Here is a 24705-nt window from a genome sequence, read left to right on the forward strand (position 1 = left end):
GAACAAAGCAAAACCAGAACTTGCTGTCTCTCGGGATTTAGTGACACAACTTTAGCCACGGAACCCACTTCATTGTATCTCTTGTGGTACGTTCACTACCCCAAATTCATTTCACTCCATTCCATGACATCTACGGAAACCCACAGCAAAGCTTTTCACATTTTCATAGAGTTAAAGCACAAGCTGTGGACCTAATGCGTCTTTGCTAATGAGAAAACACGAATACTGTAACGAAAAAAAAAAAAAAACAGTGCATGTATGCACATGTGCATGCACATACACTGAAGTATGTAATGTAAAGTATGTATGTAATGTAAAGTAATGAACACCACTCAGAGGTTGGCAACTAACAAAATCCATTCTATTAACTATACAAGTTCTGTGATGTGACACTTGGGTCCTTGCCTTTCAAGTGCTTTCTGGCGTCTTTGACATGTCACCACTGGCTTCACCCATCGTCGCAATCAGTTTCACTGCTTCTTCTTGGTCTTTTTTCCGCCGTTCCTTTCCAAGAAGGATGGCAGTTTTGAAGAGGTTGCAGTAGAGCTGTATTGCTGATGGCGTGTCATCATTTCCCGGGATCGGGTAGGTGATTAGTCGTGGGTCACAGTTGGTGTCAACGATGGCGACCGTTGGGATGAGCATGTTGTTGCACTCCTTGACAGCGAGGTGTTCCTCGAATACAGAGTCGAGCGTGGACAGCAGGATCACTGTGTCGGGAAGCCGTGTGACCGTACCAAACTGTGCCGCCGAATTGGTGAACAGGCCAGGCCGCCACCATCGGGCGTGGGCAAATTCCTGGCATTCCTTGGCTGTTTCTTCCACCATGTGGGCGGTCTGCGAACAAAGGCGACCGTTAACACACTTAAATGATCGATGACGAGATAGGGACTGAGAGTGAACAACAGTACACCAGCGCAACCCTTTAGTAAATGATTGACTACTCAAAGCAGGCGCTGGATACACAATGCAAATGGCTGGCCTTTTGTGAGGATGTAATTTTTACTCTATGTATTTGCACATATATACTACAGCCAACACTTTAGTACTCCTGCCAACGGCTTTTTAGGTTGGCTGTCACATATTTTATTTTACACATTTTGTTTTATCATGTCTTCTGTCCCCACACATGATATACAGTCAAATCACATTATAGTGAAGTTGCATTTTACACAACTATGCCTTCTTTAAAAGGAAAAACAAGAACAGGAATTTACACAACTATGTCATCTTTAAAAGGAAAAACAAGAACAGGAAGTTCAACTGTTGACAAAGAAGGACATGATCTTGAGACCTAAAATTGGACACACACGGAAAGAGAAATGAATATGAAGGCAAGTGTCAGAAAGAACGATGTGAAACGAGAAAGGCCACAAGAGCACTTGAAGGGTACCAATCTACTCTTTCAGGTCATCTTGCTGAGACATGCATAAGATTAGCAGTTACTGCTAGTTACACTGATGTGCATCAAGAGGCCACCCACAGTCGGGTTGCCAGGTTCAGCGACTTCTTGACAAATTGGCTACCTTCAGAGGCTTCTGTCGACTGAAAATTGTGGTTGGCGAATTGACTATTTTCTGGATACTTTTGGTGATGGTAATCAGTATAGGTAGCGTCCAAATTGCACTCCCTGCAACTACTCCCTCGAAGTAACAGCACCAAGAGCCAGATCTAGAAGGCCATGGTTTTGTGTGCTGCATGCGCCGGAAGTAAATCCAGGAGCTGAAAACATGTCATAGCTGCCATGTGTCCAGTGGACCTTTTCTATAGAGTTTCATACCCTTCGACTTGTCATCCTGGGCTGTCCAGAAATGCCTGGTATGCCTCACACACAACGCTCATTGGCTGAAATCACTACCTCAGGCAGCCCTGGTCTGTCAGCGACAGATAATTAAAGAGGCCCATTGAGTTTCTTTATAGGTGAGATACAGCATCCCTCTCTGAGTAGCAGGAATGAATTTATCTTAAAGGCTATGCTTTCTTGTGCTGCGTTGGACTAAAGCAATAGCTGGTGTCCTAATCCCACTCCCAGTGACGGTTACTTCGATAGTCGTAGTGGTGCAAGGATTGCATGCAGTGAGTTTATTGCAGTGGAAATGCCAAAACCACTTCGGCTACGAGAAAACACACAAGTGTGCGGCAGAAGTTAGTCAAAGAAGGTCAGCTAGTCATTATGGTACAATAACATGAGATAATGTTTATTTTGTTCTGTTATATCTTCAGTGCAGCCGAAAACTACAGGTCATTTTTGCTTTTTCTTCTTTATTTTTGTGTAAAAAATCAGTAATTGTTGATTTCTTGCACGATGGCTACTTTTTTTGGCTACCAAATGAAGTTTTTGCCATGATTGGCAACATTTTTGGCTACCTTTTGGAATTTTTTGCTACTTTTTGTCCTAAAGGCCTGGCAACTATGGTTAGGGAAATCTGAAACATTTCTTGAAGAAATCTTAGCAACACTGCAGTAGCTTCTAACATTTCAAAAGACTTGTTGCGAAAAGGATTAGCCGGTAAAAGGATCAAATGAGCTAAATGTAAACTTTAATAAAGCTTACATCATTAACAGCTGGAGAAATGTACAAATGTGTAAGTGCAATAAATTCCAAAACAGAGATGCTGGCTTTAAGGTTATTTACATGGCTTCTAGACATGTAGCGTACTTCTTGTAGCCTTGTTTCTAAATGGCACCAATTCAATATTTTTGAGCAATACACGCATCATCCACAAGCACAAACTTTGTTCAATCCGACAACTAGCCACACCTGAAACTGGTACAAATGCGCACACTTTTGTCCGGAGAGCTTGAGCAATGCTCTACTAGGCAGAGAAATTTATGTTTTCACATTGTTGCTCATTTTTGAGAGGTGGTGTCTTCGAGGAGCGGCAGCCACACCAACGCTAGAGTAACATGACTCATTTCTTTAAAAGGATTCATATGAGAAAGTCGAACCATGACATAACAAATAATCGGATATAACGATGCAAATCTAAAGTCACGGACTTTTTCGCCTGTATAAGAGTGCAAGTTTATAACAACTATTGGAGATTATGCAGGTGTTTTCGTGTCGAATGGACTTTCAACCTTGCAGCTGCTGATCTGCCACTCTTTGTCTGATCTGCAGCATAGGGTGCTCTAGACAGGAACGGCTCTGCAATATCTTAAACTAACCTGCTGGTGCCTGGTGACAAATAAGATGATCCCGTCCCGGTAGGCAATATGCGCAACGAAGTTGAGCGCGCAGAATAGGTGATCGAGAGTCTTTTCCAAGTCAATGACGTGGTACCCTAGCCTGGAGCCAAATAGGTAAGGCCGCATGAGGTCGTTTAGGAGACCCTCCTTGTGACCCAAGTGGACACGTGCGTCAAAAAGCTCGCGCACCGACAGCATCTTGCCGAGGCCAAAGTAGTCGGCATGCTGCAATGGATCCAGCTTCGTACTGCTGGTGCTTGCCAGCTCTGTGGAAGCAATCAAAACAAGAAAGTTGTGCAAAGCATTCTCAATAAGGCAGTAATTATGGTACAGTCGACACCAAAAGTTTACTGAAAACACAAGCCTGTGCCAAACTGCCTCTTCGCGTCACCTAGCAGTTTGACACCAGTGGTCAAGAGCAGCATTAGACCGAAAATGAGTACTCTCATTTTTTGCTGGCATGCCAATTTTCGTGTGCCGCATATATTTTATCTCTTTGTTGTCATGCAGAGTGGGAAGCCCAGAGGCACGCAATGATATCAGCCCTGTGGCACGCAGCTAGGTGTCAGCAACATCACTTCCAATGATACTGCTCCAGAGACAGAAGAGCGTCGCCATGGCTATTGAAGAGCGTGTCATATGAGAACGAGAAATCTAGACAAGCCTCGTGCTGAGTAAGAAAATTGACACGCATGCAAACGAAAAAAAAAAAAAGAATTTCCAGCCTACTGCTGCTTTCCACTGCTGCTGACACACTGTAAGTGTCGCGAAGATACAGTTTGGCAAGCACTTGTGCCAAACTTTTGCAGTCGACTGTACATGGCACTGACTTTTAGACCTTTCTACAGCACTGGTGTGTAAGCACATACTAACTTTCAGCAGTTATTTCACCATACAGAAACTCCGAAGAGGCTATTGTAGGGCTGGGGTAGTACAAAGTACTGTGCAGAACCATGTTACGCAATCGGTGTCAGAATCATTCAGTGGTTCATGGTATGTTCAAGGAATTTGTCACCTGAGTGATCAAACATGGCGAAGCAGCACATTCTGATGTTCAAGAGCACAGGCAAAATGACCATCAGTATTGATGGCATCACTATTGATGTAAAAGGAAGAGGAGTTCAGATCATGCAAGTTTCTCATGAATGTGGGTCTGGACGGCTTAATGCAGTGATTTAGTAAAGGAAATTGTAGCATAAAATGGTGCACAAATCAGCTGTTCGCTTTTGGAGTGCACAGCCAGCTGAGCATTGATGTACCATTCAATTCCGTTTGGATTCTAGTGTTCTTACTATGCACCACTTCAATATGGGTAGTGCCAGGAGAAAGAAACCGAGCACACCTCTTTGTGCTCCTGTTGGGCTGCTGTATTCTGCAAGTTTTATGCCAGAAGACATGGAACGATTGCAGGCAAGCAATGTTCAGTAGTGCTACCTATGCCACTCAAAGTCACTATCACCACCTAAGGAATGTTCCTGATTTTACAGTTGTAAAGGCACTTCCATGCTCAATACAACTAAGCAGCAGCAAGAAAAAGTGAAATTGTTTGACACAAAGCTTCAGGTGAGGTTGCATAATGCTCTCAGCTGCTGTTTATATGACCAATTATATTATCTTTCTGGTGACATTTGTTGACAGTGTAAGCAAAAATGGACAATGTGGGTAAACGTCGGACAATGCGGGCAAAAGGACACACTCATTAGATGAATCTGGTATTCTATTGCCAAATGCAACAAAGAGGAGACCAATGACACAAGCAGCTTTTATGCTAGCATATGCATAGTCTGTGCACAAACGAATGTTTTTATGAGCCTTCGGAGCATTTACACTTCGCCTTAGCAAATATACAAGGTGCTCTTTTAAGGAAGTCTTTGCGCACCTGATAAACTCGGTACCAGTTTCCATAATGTTAATTACTTAAAGTCTGGCAATATTACATATATTTTCCACTATGAAATTCCACCACCATTAATTACTCCACTGATTGATTTCAAGGGCAGTCGCATCCCAATAAAGGGAAAAAGAAATGTATATATGTATGGCGAAAAGTAAAAGCAGTGAAATAAGCAAAATAGGGCTTTTAATGGTTGAGGAATGAGATTGAAGCGATGTTCGGAACACAAGCAACATAAGCTGGTGATGCCCTCTGGTAGCCAAGCAGTTACTGTTAGATTCTTTTCATTGCACCACCAAAGTAAGTCACAGCCTTGAATGCCCCAGCAAAATAACAAAGTAATTCTAATACAAATTCTTTCCAGGGCAGTTACCATTATATTAAACTGAACCCCCCCCCCCCCCCCAAGAGAAACTGCTATCCAATTTACAAGTTCTGACCAACATCAGACATCTTCAAGTCTGCCCATATGCTCAGACAGTAAGTAGGGCATGCTTAAGTTTAACTTAGAGGAAAATTTCAATTCATGCACACACCATTAGATATCTAGAGAACTAGTATTTGTGCGTTTTCACCCATTATCGCATTTACTTGTGTACTCGCTGTGTTATTTGTTATTCATGTTCACATTGCTTTGTTCGTTTTCCTCCTGTTATTTTTGGTTTATAACTGGTTTCTCTGCCACTCCCTCATTAAGAATTTTAGGTATAGTAGGATACAAATTAAAAAAAAAACAGCATTGGTAACCAAGGCACACGGACCGCGCCAGGTTGTTACTCCGTCAGCCAATCACAGAAGCAGACAATATCGTCATCATGGGACAATTTCAAAATGGTGTCGTAGCTGATACGTCTGGTGTGTCTCCTGTTCTTGAAGAGTCTTTGCATCAGAGGAAGTGATGAGGCACGCAACAGATATGGACAAAGTGCATGGAGTCTGAGCATTTCACTCTTCAAAAGTCTGCGGTACAGTTCATTTCACTGCTGGTCCCGTTTTACTCATGAAACTTCACTGCCAACTGAAGTGAACCTTGGCAATAAATAGTTGCAGCGAAACAAGCGTTTTATTTCAGTTCAATAAAGAATTAGGCTTTCACCATTCTGCTATAACAGACGAGTGAAAACGCACAAAATTACGCATTTATAACTATATTTTTGTGGTTACCACCTTATTTAGGTAACAGGGAAAGCTTGAAGTACGAACTATTTGCAGCTTTGCAGAGCAACAATGACTGGCGGTTATGAGGGCCTGGGCAGACTCGAGTTGTATCCGACTGTAGCTGGTCTTTTCAGTTGTTGAATTGTTAAAGTTTTACACAGAAGCAGTTGATGTAGCGTTGTTTCCAGCCTGATTGTGTTACTGTGCCTACGGCTTCTCAAATGCTATCCGCCCTGCATTTAAGGGCCCTTCATCAGGCCCCATAGCAAACTTTGGTTATACGCTGGAAGTTGTTAGGTACGTGTCCTCTAGGGAGTGTTCTGGCGCAAAAATTTTTCAAATCGGCTCCCATTAATAGTCGAGGTATAAATATTTTCAGTGCCGCGAACCCATGATTTGACAAGGCGAGCTCCACTGCATGGCAAGACACTCCCTCCACTCGCACCGTCTAGCCTCCGCAAGCAAAATTCCTTCCCTGCGTTCTCCCATACCGGACCTCGAGCATAGAGTTTCTCACTATAATACCTAGAGGAAAATCTGGCGCCACCGTCTATGGGAGTTTCTTAAGGGGCACTGCGCCGTCATGGGAATGATGGTATATGTGTCTGCAAGGCTTGCGTTGGCTGGTGTTGTAAGAGGCTTTGTCTAAGACGTGGATATGGCTACACAAATAACGCATTCTTAAATTAACATCTTCATAAAAGCTTTCATTCACCATATTACATGTTCCAGTGAAGTTTACTCACCTACAATGCATAACCAAGCAGAAAAAACAAACAAGAACAGACAACAAACAGTTCCAAAGCGAGCGTGAATCTTGTCGTCTGTCCTCCAACTTTAGCGGACTGCTGATACTTTTTACGTTTCATATAATTGTACATGCAATATCAAGTTCTCATAGTTAAACAAAACATGTTTTTGTATAATAATAAAGCTAAAACAGCTTTTTACATGCTGTTTTAGTTGAAGATCAATCACTGTGACAGCCGGAACAGTGCTTGCAAGGCACGTCTTCAAGGTGTCCTGGCTCTCTGAGAACGATGTCAATCCAAAGCCACAATATACTGGCATTCCCATGCATACCACAGGGCAGCAGCGCCAGATTTCCCTCCAGGTAATATAGTGAGAAACTCTGTGACCTCGAGGATCACGTGATGCCTATGTCACGGGCACCGCCTTCATTTTTTCTCTCCTCACTTCTTTTTTTTTTTGGTTGGGGGGGGGGGCGCTGCGCATTTTTGCTGATGGCTTTGCACGCGAGCTGTTGTGATGTCTCGTTTCGCACAGCGCACGATTTTGCACGCTGTGTACAAGGACACATGACTAGCGGTATAATTCAGTGCTACACGAATACTGAGGCAAAACAAGCGGACTGCAGAGCATGATCATGCGCTGGAACACGGTAGAAAATGGTATAGTTTCGGTACCTGCGCACGCAACTGCATGACCGTGGGAACAAGCAGACGAAGCGGAAGTACCTCTCTTGCTTTGGTGCGAAGTAAAACAAACACGCAGACATTCCGTTTGTGTTTTAGTATTTCTCTAAACTTCAATTCGTCAATTGAAGCAACAGATCACACAAATAACAGATGTTGCTTTGAATAATTATCAAAGTCACGTGTCACCACGAGCGACGTCACACTGGGGACCCGACTACGTACGCGTGGGGCGCGACTACGTCACCGTCCGGCTTGGAGCGCGGTCGCCGCGAGAGAAAGGGAAAGCGGGGTTGGGATTGAAATTTCAGACCTCTTCGCGGCACGTAGCGATGTGATTCTTTGGAAACACGATTGTTAGCGCGTTGTATGCTCTGCGCATGTAAGCTCAAAATGGCCTGACCCGGTGAGGGGCCCTTGAAAGAAAATGCAACTGCAGTGTCACTGACCTTACCAACGTTACTCTTTGGGTAAAGTACGCGGTCGGCTTATTCGTGAGATATTTCTAAAACTCCCTCCTATCTGTTACTTCTCTGCACGACGTCACTACACGCAGGCCTCACTGAAAGCGCAGAAAGCTGCAACTCGATGCTGTTTGGTCTGTTCACACTGACTTTCACGACAAGAGGTTGTTTGAATGACGGTGGGTTACTGCCCCGAGTTCATGTCGCCATGTGGCCCAACCGTGATTTACAGGGTTCGAATTCTCCTATAACGCAATTTCCACCAAAAGAGATACTTTTTAGCCATTCCGCCACCATAACCTGGGCGTTGCCAGGGCGCTGAGAACTTCGCAGACCAACCTCGGTGATCGCACAAAAGCTTGTGGTTTTGTATATTTGTATGCAACGAGAGAGAACTACAGGTGTATATGGTACTGCATGCACATGTTCGATCACTCACTTTCTGCTTTCGGTTGAGGACTAGGCTGTTGGCCGAGAGCTTCATGGGTACTGATATTCCTAGCGGAGACGACATTTCTCTGAAGAGAGCTGCACAGACCTGGAAAGAGAAGCGTTGACGAGGTGAAAACATGCCGGACTAGCGGCATGTTTTGCGCGAACGTGCGCAAAAGCTTCCGAAGCAATTCCACTTGCAGTTTGTGTGCTTTGATGAGTGATTTGAAGCTTAGGGTGTGCACTTTATCCCGATTTTACATAGTTGAAACTACATTAGAAATAAACACGCAAAATTTGGATCAAATATACCCACCGAAGCGGCGCACGAAAGCTCGCATGGCGGGCGCCATCTTATTTTATTAGAGTTGTCGCAGAGGAGGGACAACGCAAGTTTAGAATAGCGTGACGCAGCCGCCATGTTTTTGTAAAACGAGTAACTATAATCTTTACAAAAAATATAAATATTGCTATGCTAAACTGGTCCACGAAACAACAAATATTCTAGCATATTTTCTTCTATCCTAACATTATTTAGGCGTGTCTACATGTTCGTTCCGAATCGACTTATTTGCAAAGTCATGTCTTGACCTTGGTTATCGAATAGCATGTACAAGGCAACCTATGTAAATCGACAATTCCCAAATGTTGATCCGATAGATCTGCATACCATATATTCTATACAGAACGTGCATAAACGAGCAATGTAGTTGCACGCTGCGGCACTGGCACGCTCAGCCTGGCGGCAACACGGAAACGAAAGTTCGTGTCCCAACTCATTTATCACCAAGGCAACAAGTCAAAGCGAAACAGTGGGAGAGGATCCATGAGGAGAGCAAGGTCGGAGCGTGGTCGGAGCCGATGGAGCATCGGGAGAGGGTGCGCGCGCTGTGATGGTAAAGAGCGCGCAAATGGGTGGAGTCACGGCAGCGGGATGAGGAAGATACGATCGACATGTTCAAACTTGACCTTGGACTAGTGCCTTCGACGAACCGACCCGAGCGAAGGAAAACACGGGTAGATAGTCACGCGTTCTGCCCCCGGCACCGCGCGATCTTCCGCCTGTAGCGACCGCATCTCCGACACAGATCGGCGCGACTACGGCATCATCGCGGCCTCTTCCCTGCGCGCGCGCTTGTGTTCCTTCTTATGGCATGGATCGACTCCGTCCTCGCGTCCTTCCTGCACAACGTCTTCCTTCCTTTGCTCGTGCTCAGCATCTGCCTCAGGTACGCGCTCCAGCGCGACTACACCACGCGACGACTCAAGTTCAAAGCATGGCTCTCCAACTACATGTCGTACCGGGAAACCGGGGCTATGCTCGAGGCTAAGGAGATTCTCTTCAGCAAACTCGAGTCCATCGTCTCACGCGACTGGTACCTGCGCAACCTGGGGCTCATCCGGATCCTCGAGATCGGCGCGGGCTCCGGTTCGAATCTCGCTTTCTACCCCCGGAACTGTCACCTCGTTGCCGTGGACAGCAACCCGTACACAGCCTCATACCTACGCCGAAAGTTGACGCGCGTTCCAGTTCTCCTCGAGATGTTTTTGGTGCAGAACGGCGGCTCGCTGAACAATGTCAAGAGCTGTTACGTAGACGCTGTTGTCACCACGCACGTGCTGTGCGGCGTGAAGGACTTGGACGCAATCCTCAAGGAGATCGCCCGCGTGTTGGCGCCGGTGAGTTGAGGGAAAGCCTACGCAGCTGCGCGCGCGTGTCTTGTTTGTCGAACGGCATGCGGGCTGCACCGTGGAAGGCTCTGAAATACAGCCTGTTGCAAATTTGGTGAGCCCGAGCGTGTGCGTTCTGGTCTAGAGACGTCAGTATTAGTACCGAGAGAAAGCGCTTGCAAAATGCAGGGTGTTGAGGACATCCTTAACTTTTAGCTTTGTGCATTTTAGTTCGCCCCAGTTGCGCTGCAGTGTCACCCACGTACGAACCAGCTCACCCAAGTCAAAGTTATACTTCGGTTGAACACTGTGAAGTTGCCGTGTTGCTTGTGGTTTGTTCAGGTATTTATGATAGAGAGAGAGAGAGAGAACGTATTCTCTTCAGTAACCGTAGGTACTACAACTTATAGATCACTGCAGCGTTTGCTGCATATTGCACACTTGCAGGATTGCAATGCACTTGCAAGAGTTGCAGCGAAAGATTATTTTCTGTTGGCACTTTAGCACAAGCTAAAGAAATGAAGCCTGTTGAAATAATCGTTAAGCTGCTTGTCGTGCTTTAGCTTTTTTTCCCCCCATGATATGCTTAGGGGTTCTGCCATGTGTCTTAATTTTCATTAATTTGTTGATCGTTAATTGTGCCTTCGAAGTAGTGACTGAGCAGCTTTAAATAAGCTTTCCAAAAACCACAAGTTATGTGTTAAATGAAGATAATAATTTTATTTCATATGACCATATGGGAAGGAAAAAAAACTTTCAACAGGCCTACATGATGCTAGATGCATTGCAATAAGTGTGGTGGAAATGGTGTGCAGTTTTAGGCTTTGCTGTTTGTGTTCATGGGGAAAACGGCAAACATTGATAAAGGCATTTGTTGCCCCCTCTGACATGACCTTGGTCAGCCCAGTGCAAAGTGTGGAGGAAGTGTGCTCAGCTCTGAGTGAGAAAGGGCATGAAGAAGGGAGGAGGAGATTACCCATAAGTTAAAGGTGCCCGTGTGAGGACACTTCCTGAGTAGTGATGTCAGGGCCTCACCTCAAGCTTTGTTTTTTCTTCATGAAGTTTGCTAGTGCAGCTGTGACTAGCATAATAAAGCAGCATAAACATGGATACACAGTCAACCACAAGAGTTTATGAGAAATAGCCGGAATTTCAGAAAAAGCTGAGTCCTTCTAAAGATTGAGCGCTTAGGCACAAATTCAAAGTTTCAACCTATAATAGTTCTTGTGACCTGCATAGTGAGCCGATAAATTAAATGTGCCATGCCTTAATGGAGTGTAAATTCACATTTTTCCGGGAACTTGTGTACTGTGAACGTGTGGCTGACTGTACACAATGTGCCTGTCTTAAACACATTCACTGCAGTGTGGCTCACTGGTAGGTCACGGCAGTTATTCCCACTGTGCAAGCGACATCTTCGCTAGAAATAAACGAACAGAAAAACTGGTTGTTTCTGGTCCAATGCAATGTGGTGTCATCCGTATGCACCTCGATGAAGTTTCAAAGTAGCATAACTCCCTGGTGACGTACCAGTTGGTCACGGCACACCAGAGCAATATAAATGACCCACCAGTGAGTCATTGCACACAGGAATCGGGACTTTCAAAAGTACTGCTGCAGTGAATATGTTAATGTCACTTTGATAGCTGCGTTTATGGCTTTGCCCTTATTTTGTTCCTCATTGAAAATTACTTATGCCTCCCAATGTGATCCCCTGTGGCCTTTTCTTGCTCTTTGCTTCAGTGAATTGTCTTCTTCTACGACCTTATTTATTTGTGCAATTAACTTTTCAATGAACTCATGTATGTGTAACCCTATCACTGCAGGGTGGCAAATTCTTCTATGTGGAACACATGTGCCATGACCCTGGCGACTGGCGTCGCTACGTGCAGATGCTCATTAACCCACTCTGGCGGAGGCTCTTCAACGGCTGCAGCCTGACGCAGGAGTTGCACGACAGCATCCAAAAGTCGGCCCACTTTGCCTCTGTATCGCAGTGCAAGGTCTATTCAGCGCGGAGCAAGTTTGTTGGCATTTTCCTCAACCCCGTTCTAGTGGGCATCGCAACCAAGAGAGAGTTTGTGCGGAGGAGGCCGATGAAGTTGAGCAATGCCTTTCTGACTACACGGGCAATGTAGAGCGGTCGGGGATGTGTAATGCAATCCGGACTACTGATGTGACATTTTCGACTTCTCATTTTTGTGCGTTGAATGGTGACGTTCCTGGACCTTGAAACACAAGAAAAGATACTGGCATGCCTCAGAGCCTCCTAAATAAAAATTTGCCATATAATAGCGGTCTGCAAAACAGTTTCGATTTCATTTCCCAGAAGGTGTATGTATCGTGACACATAAGCTGGTCACTTGGGAACAGGACATTGCGATGCTTTGGCTCTAGCTCCGGTTCACTTTGTCATCTGCTGGGCTGGTTCTCACTGCGCAGCCCTGTGTTGCAGCATAGCAGACGACAGAGCGAGCGCCAAAAGGTTGCCATGTCCTGCTCCCACTTAAACCAGCTTCTGTGTCACAATGCATACACCTACTGGGAAATTAAATCGAGATTGTTTTGTAGACAGCTACTACAGTAAATTTTGTTTAGGGAAATATGAGGCACAACTGTTTTTTTTCTTCGGTTGCAAGGCCTGGAGACATCATTAGGAGGAAGCTTTACCTCAGGCCCAATTCCGACACGGTCTATTCAAATACATGTAAAACGCAAAAACGCTTTTCTGAGATAACCCCTGGACCAATTTTAATGAAATTTGTTGTATTTGGGAGAGAAAGTTAATTTATAGTGACTGTTGTAAGCGGAATTTCGATTTAGGGCCTGAATTTTATGAAGAGAATTTTCAAAAATTCAAAAGTTGGAAAAATATAGACGCACGAAGTTTATAAATTAATAGCTCTGCATCAAAAACAGATATCATGGTTCTGTAGATGGCAGCCATTAGATCATTCAAAGCGGACAAATTCGATATGTCAATTGATATCTTATGTGAATCAGTTATTTTGTATACAAGGGTTTTGCAGAAGTTGTATTTCCATATTACTGAATTTTTTCCAGAGTCATGTTTAACATATCAATTTTGTCCGCTTTAGATATACTATCAGATGCGATTCACAGAATAGTGCTATCATTTTTTCTTGCTGAGTTAGGGTTGTAAACTTGATAGTTTCATCTTCAAATTTTTCAATTTTTGCCAATTTTTAATAAAAAATTGACCTAAGTAAAAACTTCGAATCCAGCAGTCACTAGATTTTAAGTGTTTCTTTTATATGCAACAAACCTCGTCAAATTTGGTGCAGTGGTTGTCGAGAAAAACGAATTCTCCTTTCACAGGTATTTAGATAGGGGCACCTGAGCTAAAGCTTCCTCTTAATGCACAAAAATGAAAAGCCCGAAATGTCGCGACCGTACCTGTTTAACAGACCTTCAAGCTTTTCATCATTATGATCCCTGTCCTCAAAACTTGGGCTGCGAAGGCCTGCGGTTTCGATGGGTGAAATTCCTCTACATGGAAATTTGCCGGTTTTACTGTGGGAATCGGCAATCAATTTCACTGATTGCAATCTCTTGCAAAGGAAGTGGACAGGTAATATCCTGGCTTTGTGCTTACGCACATGCACCTTAGCATTTATAAATGTTCCAAAAAAGGCAGCTGCTTGTGTTGCAGCAGTCTCGCATCTCAGGCACAGCTAGTCGGGCATTTCACGCATGGCCATACCACATATTCAGGAATTAAGGGCATCAACAGTGAGGGCCCTCTGGTGGCCATGAACTGTAAAAGGTAGTGTTGTTTAATTTTACAGGAATTAGGCATTATATACAGATATATAAAGAGCTAATCAACTGGCAATGAAGCTGAAAGCACCTGGAAATTGATTTTGCTTTGCTAGTCACTTGTCAGCTAGAGAGCACTACTGCCTTCTTGCTGACAAAAACCTCCTATAAATAGCATTCACTGTTCAGTGTGTGGAAATAATCTAAATTTGGAAGTATTCTTTACATGGGAAGAAGAACTGAGGAAATTGATAGATTAACTGGAGAGTCTCAGTGGTGAGTGTAATGACCAGTGTAATGGACTTCTGGCTTTTCGTGGCCATGACAGCAGTGAAACTAGAACCAGTGATGGAACAGGAACAGGCCCATCTGCAGGTGGTCTCTCATCTGATATAAAATTTGCAAGGTCTTGTTCCAAGCAAAATGAGAACTCAATTTGATTTCCATTTGTCGCGTGTGTCTTGAAAGCAAGTCGCACAACCGTGGGGTTAACGTCATGTCATTCTGCTGCTTGATTCTGCTAAGAATATTTCCTATTTTCTCAGCCATACTGCTTTTTGTGGCTTTCATTGAAGCCAGAACATGAGAGATATTATGAATTTGCAACTGAGCTCTTGTGGCAGGCTGTGCCTAAGCTGACATGCCTGCTGTGCTTTATTTGTTTCGATTAGCTCAGAACAGTCTTTCGTTAATCGCTTCAACTGCAGGGTTTCTGAGATTTGAAAGCACTTATGAAGCATAGCTAAAGCTGCTGAGCCCTGATGTTTGGGCCATATATGAAAAAAGCAACAGGGTACTTTGCATGCCTCTCTGGCATATAGGAACATTCCTAGTATTGGTGCTGTTGGCCTTTCTTAGTCAATACAGTCACTGCTTACTTTCTAGACTAGCATTCTCAGAACATTGCTGTTTTCTCAGAATTTCATAGCGCTGAGCATCCAGTAACAAGTTCAAATTTTTGGCAGCAGGTGATGAATTTGTGCACTGGCAAGCTGCCAGATTTCATTGTGCGCTGAGTTATGCTGGAGTATGCTGTGAAAGTCATAAGACACAGGACACTGTGCGCAGGCAAACACTGTACGAAGCAAAACATAGGTCATATTGTCACGACTAAATGGTGAAAACGGCCAGAAGCAGGTGTGGAAATGCCGCTGTGACAGCAAGTAGTCTTCTATTCCTCATCCTCTGTAACCGCTGTTCTTGTTGGAGTCGCTGTTGTCATTGTTGCCTGGCATACGGACATGGCAGTATGCTCGTGTACAGAGAATGACCTAGGCGAGCGAGTGATCTCACTGATACTCATACAGTTTTTATACTTACCAAAGCATAATTATACACTTGTACCTGTCAACAGAGCTGGCATTTGCTACATTTGTAGCGTAGAAGACGAAGCTGCAAGCAGGGCTGTGGGCACTGGTGCGAGACTCGAGCTCGCACTAGAGCTGTTGGTTGTAAGCCTGTATGGCCCGCACTCCTACGAAATGTAAAGGGGAGATTTAATAATACATCTGTGAGAAATTGAATAGGCTTAGAACCAACAGTCCTATCCCGAGCTCAAGCCTTGCACCAGGGCACGGAGCAAGATAAACAGGAGAGTGTACTCCGCTGCCGTGCAACGCATTCGCTCGGGTCATACCATGCAACGCAGACGCTGGGGTCTAATTCATTCCTTTGCTCTCTCCTTCCGCTCCTCTTCATACTTTGTTACATGCTTTTTTCTTTCCTTACGCTCCCAGCTGACTATTCTCGTGTAGCGCTGTCTGCCGAGGCACATGGAAATCATCCAATACTTGCTTCCATGTGTACATGCGCTGAGTGGCGGAGGCTGGCAGTGGCAGCGGCGTGGAAAAGGCAGTGCGGCGGCACGCGCGAAGCGCGTCGTCTGCTAGAAACTTGAGCCCTCGGCGTCTCGATTCGACAGCAATCAAACACAAAAAATATATGCGCACAAATGATAAAAGCGTAAATAAACACATGGTACCGCTTTTTCTGCACATATGCAAGACATTTATACATGTCTTTAGAGGAAACAGACGAAAAATAATGCTGTACAAAAAGGCACAACAGAAGTGCTTGTTTTTCATGCCTGAACGTCTGCGCGGAAGCGAAGGTTTGAAATTTCGTGTTCCTCAGTTTGTTTACCATGCCTGCAGCATGTTTATACATGCCTGATGGAACAAGACATTTTGATACTTCTGCGTGAAGTTACAGAGCGACAGGGCTGGAAACAATGAAGTGTTTTGTTCCTGGCTGTAAATCTGGGTATGGGATGGGCAAAGTTTTTGCTCTTCGCGGCACTATCTGACCTGCAGCTACTTCACCCGTGGTGACAAAAAGTTCCTAAAAGTTGGCGACTGCTCAAAGCAAAAGACGAAGTATGTGTACAGTACTTTGAGAAGCACCATATTTTGGCAGGTACTTCAGTGAACACAAAGGTAATGTCCTGCTAGATATAAATTAAATGCCTCGACTTCGAAAGGGAGTTGCTTCGAAAGGGAGCCGTTCCTTCAATTTTTGAGGGAAGCCTGGCGCAACCCAATGACATCTAGGTGGTGTTGGCTTGGCCCACACGCACCTCTACACCTTCGGTTTGTTAGAAGACCCGTCTCTCCACTTCACCGTTTTCCTCATCCGTAGCACTGTCTAACGAACACTCTGCGAAGCAGGTACTGGCATTGTAGAATGTGTCCCTTCCTGACGAGCGGAATCGGTGCTCCTGTCTTATCTGTGCACCAGGGCGATGGAAGTGCCCACGGCGCTGCTTGCATCTTCGTCTTCTTCACTACACATTGATAATCGTTTAATGACAGACATGCAGATTTTCTTGAAAGATGTTACTGCTCTGCGAAGAAGCATGGAAGAAGTTACTAGAGTTCAGGAAAAGAGGCTGCAGTAGAGGCCTGCTGGCACTAGTTATGACAGCACCTTGCTGCTGCCTCTATTGAACTCTATTTGAATATAAATTTTAAATAATGTTATGTGAAAATTTCAGATTGCTTTGTTATAAATGTCATGTGCACCTCTTCAATTAGTTTTATTTGTGTCTTGCTATAAGTACTATATTTACTTGATTCTAACCCGCACATTATCACTAAAATAATTTACTGAAATAGTATGGCCATTACATTCGAATACGAAACAAAAACAGCAATAGTGACAAGCGATCATTGTTTACAGTAAAAATATCTGCAATCCAATCCACATGTTGCTGCAGCTGCAGAAGATGTGTACATTTGTTAGGCTATAGCACATACGCCTTACCCTATGGGAAGGCTGTGAGGCATTTACGAAATGTGGCATCCTAAATGCTGCAGGCTGCACTGAAGTTGAGGTGTCCTGGGTTGAAAAGAGGCCCCTGACAGCTTTTTGATGAGCGATACCCGGTCTGCTGTAGTTCGGATACAATAAGTGTTCTTTTTTTTTCAAGTGGGAACATATCGTCCTCACTTTCTCTTACTGTAAAAAATTAGTGAGCAAACAGTCAAGGGCATTGTATTCATAATTTCTCGAAGCCTGAAAACCTGGAGTGTGTGGTACAAGTGAGGAAATCACATTTCTGACATCTGGCTGCTAAGACCAAATGCATGTCAGAATCGAGAATGCATTACAATCAAGTAAATATGGTATTCTCATTCGAGTGGCATCAAATACTTGCTTTTTGTCAAAATAACCTCTCTACATGCCCATGCTCATAGAAGCTCAAGTTGCTGTGGTGAAGTAGACAGTGCACTTTTATTTTAGCTTTTGCATAAGTCATTTAGTTGGCTTTTTTTGATAGGAACCTACAGTCTAGCCAGAATTTTTATCTGGACTGTATTTTAATTCCCATATCACATAATTCACACTGTAACTGTGCCTAAACTTTACCGTAATCGCATTCACATTGCAATGAACTTGCATTCATCCTTCAAGCTTCATTGCAAGAACAACTGATGTATTATTACGTTGAGCATTTTATGCTCCAATGTGATATCCCTGGTGTCTGGTCGGTTGTGAATGGTTGGTTTATCAAACTTGTGGTCGACTGATCACTTTCAGCTGATGCGGTGATAGAAGCTTGTGATGTGTACACCCTAGTGGGACATTGTTATCAACACGACAGATACATAGGAAGTAGGTTGAACAACATAGTGGTCGAAAAAGAGGTGTCTGTGGAGCCAAGTCTTGGCAAGGGGATCATTGTTATCAACATGAGACTTAAATGTGTTCAATGTAGTCTCATATATTTTTGCTAAGGCAATGTAACAAGATGTTGTTTTAGCATGACATTTTGAATTCACTGGCAGTAAGAGCCAGAGGCACCATGACATTGAGAAATGTCCTTTGCTGCAGTGAAGCTCTCTGCAGCATGTGTTACACTGTACAAAAGTGGAGGCATCCCTATAAGGGAGTGTAATTGAAAACACAGTCTTAACAGACAAGCTTACAGTGAACGATGTCATGGGCATAGTAGTAAGAAGTAGGCTATATGATGGTTTGTTAGGCTAGTTGTACAACTGATGATGCGCCTTTTGGTTTCGTGATGTTCGGCAACATTCTGAAGTTCAAGCATGGTACACTACATAATATACATTCCCTTGAAGAGTAAGTCTGTCAAAAGGGAAGTTTGAAGTATGCAGGGAAATTTGTCTTTCTTTCCCACAGATTTCGTGTACTTATGCTAACACGAACCTAGGTGGACACAGACAGATTGGAAAGGTCCTGTCATGTTTATATATGGTTGGCTTCCCTTAATTCGTCTCTGATAGGACAGATGAAATTGATATAATTATTTGGCGGGTCGAAATAAACACAATGCAGAAAAAATGCCAGAACACACTGCTGACTCTTTTGGCAGTATTTGTCCAATACTATTATGCTCCAAGTCAAACGCATGGCCACTTTCTATGTGACAAAAGTAAAGGATTAATGTGGAAATCGCATTAAAGCTCCTAAACAAAGTATAAATCCAATTTGTACCCCATTTTTTAGCAAGAAAAATGGGCCATGGTAAATATGTGTTGTACAGTGGCGGCCAGTTTTCTAAAGTCAGCTTTGCCGCAGTTCAGGTTTTATTTAAAAGGTCAACTTCGCCGCAGTGCAGTCATGTTATGGGGTAAAGCATGTAAATGCTGCAAACGCAATTTTGATTTTGTGTCTGATTCGTGTGTCACAGGAAATTTTTGGCCCAATGTTCTAGGGGAAGAAAATGTGCACATAAGAATAGGGTAAATAGCATTATAGGACATTGTGAGCTGCTGTTATAGCTTGAAAATCTTTTCTAGGGCAGACTTAAAATAGGCGTTTTAGACGGGAAATGACACGTGTCCAACACATTCGCTGTCCCCTAAACTCCGTTGAGACATGCTGCCACTAAGGCTACCCTGTTGGAGCCACCAAAAGGTCCACATGCGCATGCTCACTGATCAAGTTCGAATTATCTGGCAAAGGCCAATTTTTGGATTGAAGTAATGAAAGTTTGGGCCCATAGAAATGTATGAGCACTGGCCGGGACATTTGGTCATGATCGAATTAACCAGAGACCAATTAAAGGACGTCTACTGTATCTGCAATACCCTAGTTACGCAGACGTGTTAATGCCAGTTCATTCGAACCTTAGTTAAGCTGGACCAAATGTACGGCTAAGGTTGCCACCTGCTCAGTTTTAGATTTTGACAGCCGGTAATTTGCCGTTATGTTTTGCTTTTTTCCCAGTCCTTCGTTGATCACTACTGTAGAATTCACTTTTTGCAACAGAAGTGGCTGTTCTACTTGTGGTCTACAACAACTATGCTAGGTTACAAAAGAGACCTAGCTAATAATTCTGCCAACCAGGTAGCAGCGTATAAAAGTGCAGTAAGGTTATTGTGATGTAGCACAATTGTGGTAGACTGCAACCATACTGGTCAAGGGAAGTCTTGAAATGGCAGCTACAAATACTGTGTGTTTTGAGCAGTACTTTATATAATGAATGTAGCCTTTGTTTTGTGACATTATTCAACTTATATTGAAGCCAATTACAACATTTTCACTGGTGTTTTGTGTTCTCGAATGTACCCAATCTTGCTGTGTGACAATGTTAGTAGTCACAAAACTGTGTTGTCTCTTTAAATAAGTACCGTGCATGTAAAAGTGTATGTATTCATGTAAAGCTATGAGTTGATTTAGGCATGCCAAATGTCTCCAGCAGCAGTCAGCTTTATTGAAGCTGCCATGTCTGTACCACGTCACTTATTGCATTTGGTCTCACACAACGTGTCTTTTTGGCACCAAATGCGGTGTACAGAGCAGCAATTTCTTGCATCTCTTTAGAGTTCAGGCCTACAGCATAGTGTGCATTGTGAGGCATTTCAAACCTGCTTTGCTGCATTTTGATTCCGAAGTTCAGCATTTGTGTGAGAGTGCTTTTTAATTGCATTGAAGCCTTTGAAATGCACAAATTTACTATGCTAGGCAGCATTTAGCCTACACTTTTTGATGAGGTTTCAGTCATAATGGTAGAATAACCTCGAGATGCATTTTTATGGGTAAGTAATTTGCCAGCTTTCCATGCAATGTGGCTTTTGATGAGCCTCACCATGGGGGCTGCTATTCGCATTTATACATTGTGGGATTTTATTTGTCCAGCTTTACGCGTGCACCTTCTGTACGTGCATGCTTGTCTTGTTTTTTGTTTTACTTGGCCCCCTTTTTTAAAGACTTCTCTATGGCGCAAGACATCTGTATTTCTTTGAGAAATTTGCATGGAATGGTCAGCTCCTGTTATGAAGTGCATTTTGAGTGCCTTATATAGCATTGTCGGCAAATTCTTATTACAGTGAGACCAAAGCAAGTACTACACTGCTTCATATCAGTTCTGGGATGTAGGTCAGATGAAAAGTACACCCTACCTTTGCTTTTGAAATTCATCATTGTGAGATGCGCTTCGGCTGTAATCTTACATGTTTCTCATTCTTTGCAGTCTAACTGGTGTCATCAAATTCACTCTCATCATGAAGCCGTTCATATCATGAGGCCACTTGCAGCTATGTTTTGATACAACCAGCCTGTAGGTAGAATGAACGATGACACTGCCACATATGTTGCCTCGGCTGAGGCATGCATTGTGTTGTTGCACAGAATTAATCATGCATTACACCTTGCATCCTATGCGCAAGCTTTCGCCTCTCTAGGACTTTCGTATATCGCACCTGAGTAGGTTGAGAAGCCGAGACCCACCTGTGGCAAATATAATGTTGCATCGTTGGGCCTTGCAGCTCTGCTGAAGAGTGCGGAGGCATTCCTTAACCGAGCTTTGAGGTTGTATTGTCACTGACAGATGAAACCCTAATAAGAAACTTCTGTCTATAACAACAAAATTGGAGGATTGTGTTCGGGGTGCAGGGGCATACAGGGTGATCTAAATGTATCAAGAAAAGTAAAAGTTTCATAATAAAAGCGTAGGCCTTATCGAAATGTGGTCTTCGTATAAATTCGCGGAAAAACACGTGGCCATTGTTTTCCTAACTAAATAATTTTATGAGCAATATAGTTACATTTATTACTGACAGGTGGCGCGTCAGTTGTGTCGGAACATCGGTCGGGCTGCAGCTGTGCCACCTTGCGGCACGAAGCAAAGCTGTCGAGGCTACTTTGTTTTGCATGTTCTGCCTTCACAGCTTTCATTGCTGCTTTATGTTGAATATCTGTTTTCATTGAGCAGGTAATGGAAACACAGAAAAGCATAACTGTAAGCATTCGTATTTGCAAGGAGACATTCTACCTGGACCACATACTTCAAGGCTGTGCTGTATGATCTACATCGACTCTGAAGCCAGTTCCTGAGCAGACTAAAATTGAATTTTCTCCCTGACGTGCTTTTCTTTTTTGGCAGCAGAATTGTTTTGTCCTTTTCTTTCTTTTTGCGGCAGCTGTGTAGGCCACTACCTGGCAGTGTCATAGTTGTGGTGTGATGTGAGAGCTTTAAAAGATGTCATTCATTACCATGACTGCCAGCCTGTCTCCTAACTCCTGTCGTGCATCAATGAAACCCACCCCACATTTACAAAATTCCATATCCCATAACTCCAGCTCGCCTTTACTACTGGCAGCCTTTGTCCAGCATCTTAGTGCTAGCCTTGAAAAAAAAAAAGTGCAATCATTGCATTCCACCTGCATTAACATAAGGGCAAAAATCTTGGAGGTTAACAAAGAAGCATGAGAAAAAGTTAATGACCGCATAACAAGCAATGGAACGAAAAATGGTATGCATAATATTGAGAGACGGGAAGACAGTGGTGTAGGTTAGAGAGCAAAGGGAGGTAGCCAATATTCTAGTTGAATTAAGAGAAAGAAATGGAGCTGGGTAGACCGTTTAATGTGTAGTATGACAGATAACTGGTGGTCTATTACAGTAACAGAATGGGCCCCAAGGGTGGAAGGAAAGGATAGTTGAGGAAAGTATAAAACTAAACAAACTACTGGAGGAGGCCTTTGTCCTGCAGGGGGCATAATTTGGATAATGATGACGCACTTCGTCTAAGACTCTGCTACCTCTTACTGCATCTCTCTTCTGTTACTCCATTAAGCTACTAGTTATATGTTCTACAGTGAGCTTTGTTTATTTATAACAACAAACAACATTAAAAGAAGATACATGTTACGCTTGCCGCTGCTTTGTTTTCAGACAGATTTTGCACCAAGATCAAATTTGTTGGACTGCATACTCCAGTGTTCACCATTTTTATTGCCTGCTCTCTATGGAAGAAATTTAAAGCGCATTTTATCTGCACTTCAAAATTTTGTTAGCTAGCTGCTGTTGAGATGACTGGTTTTGCTGCCTCCTGGCAAATAAATGTCTCTATGAACTGGCCAAATAGTGATGCCAAGTGTTTCATTTAATGGGAACAAAGCAGGGTGAAAAATGAAGCCTCATGAAATTGGAGTAAAAGGAGCAGGCAGCACTAAGTCTCTTCTCAATATTGCTCAGGCAAAAGAGCAGGTCAGTGCTCACAGTGCCCAGGACCTGCTCAATTTAGTTTCCTCTTAATCTCAACTAGAATAGCCTTTACGTCTTCTGCACAAAACTTGGTGTGAGCTAGCACATGGTGGTACATGGAGAAAACGAAGAGAAGGAGAGAGAGCGCAGATGTGACGTGGAACTTCAGTAGAATCTGTAGGAGACAGGTAAGGGTGTTGAGAAGGATAACTTGTGATCATGGAGTGATGAAAAGAAAGTGGGGGACTACTGTCATGGGTGAACGCGAGGGAGCTCATTTCTTTGCAGGCTCATCGCTCTCTTCTTAACTACATGTGGTCCAGGCCTCTTAAGTATGGTACCCTTCAAGGTCTAGTACTTCAAGGGTGCATGATTCACTATAAGAGAAGCACAGAGGGTTTGTACATTTGACAGACTATTTGACCTTTGTCTCTAGGTAGACAAGCTCAGCTTATAAGGCAACACACGGACGCTTATTGAATTTCTTGTTGTGATGTGTACGTGATACAGTAGGTGCATTGAAGCACCACATTTTTTAGACACTGCTTAAAGCTTTTGCGCTGTAGGTGTGTCACTATACTGCCCTTTTTGGTATCATGCCTCAAGTAGCTCCTTTGCTGACTTGCATTGTTGGTTTCACATACTAATTTGACAGGCGGCTACCACGGCCTGCAGTGTCATGCTGTGTCACATCGCATTCTCAACTGGGTCTTCATGCAGAGTGCAAAATAATAAGCACTGAAATCACAGGCATCTATTTGACTGGATATTTCACTTGTCTTGCTGGGGCGGCATATACGGTGTCCAGTAGGGTAATGCAGCATTGGCTGAACGAGTCAAAAAATGACAGCTAATTAAGAGAGGTTTGGTGCCTGATTGTAAGTAATTTTGTACTTGCTGCCGATGGCTGAATTGCCCACCACTTTATATGTTGGCATTTACCTTCTGTTTGGAGCAAATGTAATTATCTCACGGGGTCGAGTAGAGATTTGTCTAGGTAGTATTCTGTTTTCGTCTTTCTTTCTATGATGTTCCTGTTGAGAGTTATACATGGAGAGAATAAAGAATGTTGTTGTGCTAGAAATTTTATGATCGCGCACCCCATTATACAATGCAGATATAGACATATACATATATACGTATACAACAAATTGTATGTACTTGTATGCATTCCTTCTTTTTGAATTTCTTGGGAATGGGCAGGTGTAAGTGTTTCAGTCACCGATGTTACATGCCTGTCCTACACGGCCTGCTCCATGTAAACGAATGTGTGATATTTTTTTGTGGCAACCATATATTTTTCAAAGCCATCTTATGCAGGAAATTGAGATTGATATGTATACCCATGTTGAAAATTTAGTATAATAAAGTGTTTAACTGGGTACGTGTTTGTCGTTTATCACTTTGGGCCTAGTTTCATGCATCTTTATTCTATCAAAATGACAAAAACTGTTCTATTGCTCGTTTGCCATGTAATTTTGCGGTAAAAACATTATTTTTGTCGACATCTTATTGGAAGGGGGCGGGAAAGGAGCGAGACCCAACTATCTTTGCTTCCTTGGTTTGTTCAACAAAAAATGAAAAACCATCGTAGAGCCGCTCTGCAGCCGCTGTGTGCGCCAACCAAACAAGTACGTACAAACCGTACACATAACGATGCCAAGTACTTTATTGATTGAAGTGTTCAACTGGAGGTTGTTCGCTGCTAATGGAAATCAAATGTGC

At 43.4% G+C, this 24705-nt stretch overlaps 2 protein-coding genes across 4 annotated transcripts; one reads left to right on the plus strand and one right to left on the minus strand.

The window, feature by feature from the left end:
* Positions 1-332: 332 nt before the first annotated feature.
* On the minus strand, positions 333-9283 carry mRpS2 (mitochondrial ribosomal protein S2). 2 transcript variants are annotated; one of them, XM_075698739.1, is made up of 4 exons: positions 9244-9283; positions 8581-8679; positions 3169-3455; positions 333-837 (listed from the first exon to the last, which is right to left on the minus strand). In XM_075698739.1, the coding sequence occupies exons 1-4, from the start codon at positions 9266-9268 to the stop codon at positions 409-411; spliced, it is 840 nt and encodes a 279-aa protein (XP_075554854.1). In that variant the 5' UTR covers positions 9269-9283; the 3' UTR covers positions 333-408. The 2 variants fall into 2 exon arrangements, with proteins under 2 accessions (XP_075554854.1, XP_075554853.1); XM_075698738.1 differs by lacking the exon at positions 9244-9283 and adding an exon at positions 8890-8987.
* Positions 9284-9378: 95 nt separating this feature from the next.
* LOC142587604 (thiol S-methyltransferase TMT1A-like) lies at positions 9379-24364 on the plus strand. 2 transcript variants are annotated; one of them, XR_012829589.1, is made up of 3 exons: positions 9379-10253; positions 12071-19051; positions 19087-24364. XR_012829589.1 is itself a non-coding variant. In XM_075698740.1 (2 exons), exons 1-2 carry the CDS (start codon positions 9723-9725, stop codon positions 12380-12382), a joined length of 843 nt encoding a protein of 280 aa, XP_075554855.1. In that variant the 5' UTR covers positions 9379-9722; the 3' UTR covers positions 12383-24364. The 2 variants fall into 2 exon arrangements, 1 of the variants encoding a protein (XP_075554855.1); XM_075698740.1 differs by having other exon boundaries at positions 12071-24364.
* Positions 24365-24705: the final 341 nt, after the last annotated feature.

Source organism: Dermacentor variabilis, chromosome 7, assembly GCF_050947875.1.
Source record: "Dermacentor variabilis isolate Ectoservices chromosome 7, ASM5094787v1, whole genome shotgun sequence".
NCBI lineage: Eukaryota > Metazoa > Arthropoda > Arachnida > Ixodida > Ixodidae > Dermacentor > Dermacentor variabilis.

Coding starts and splice junctions, on each gene's coding strand:
- mRpS2 (XM_075698738.1), bottom strand. CDS start 8,926: ATGGCGCCCGCCATGCGAGCTTTCGTGCGCCGCTTCG. Junction 3,456..8,580: donor TCCTCAACCGAAAGCAGAAA/GTGAGTGATCGA, acceptor TTGCTTCCACAG/AGCTGGCAAGCACCAGCAGT. Junction 838..3,168: donor TTGTCACCAGGCACCAGCAG/GTTAGTTTAAGA, acceptor CTTTGTTCGCAG/ACCGCCCACATGGTGGAAGA.
- LOC142587604 (XM_075698740.1), top strand. CDS start 9,723: ATGGCATGGATCGACTCCGTCCTCGCGTCCTTCCTGCACAACGTCTTC. Junction 10,254..12,070: donor TCGCCCGCGTGTTGGCGCCG/GTGAGTTGAGGG, acceptor CTATCACTGCAG/GGTGGCAAATTCTTCTATGT.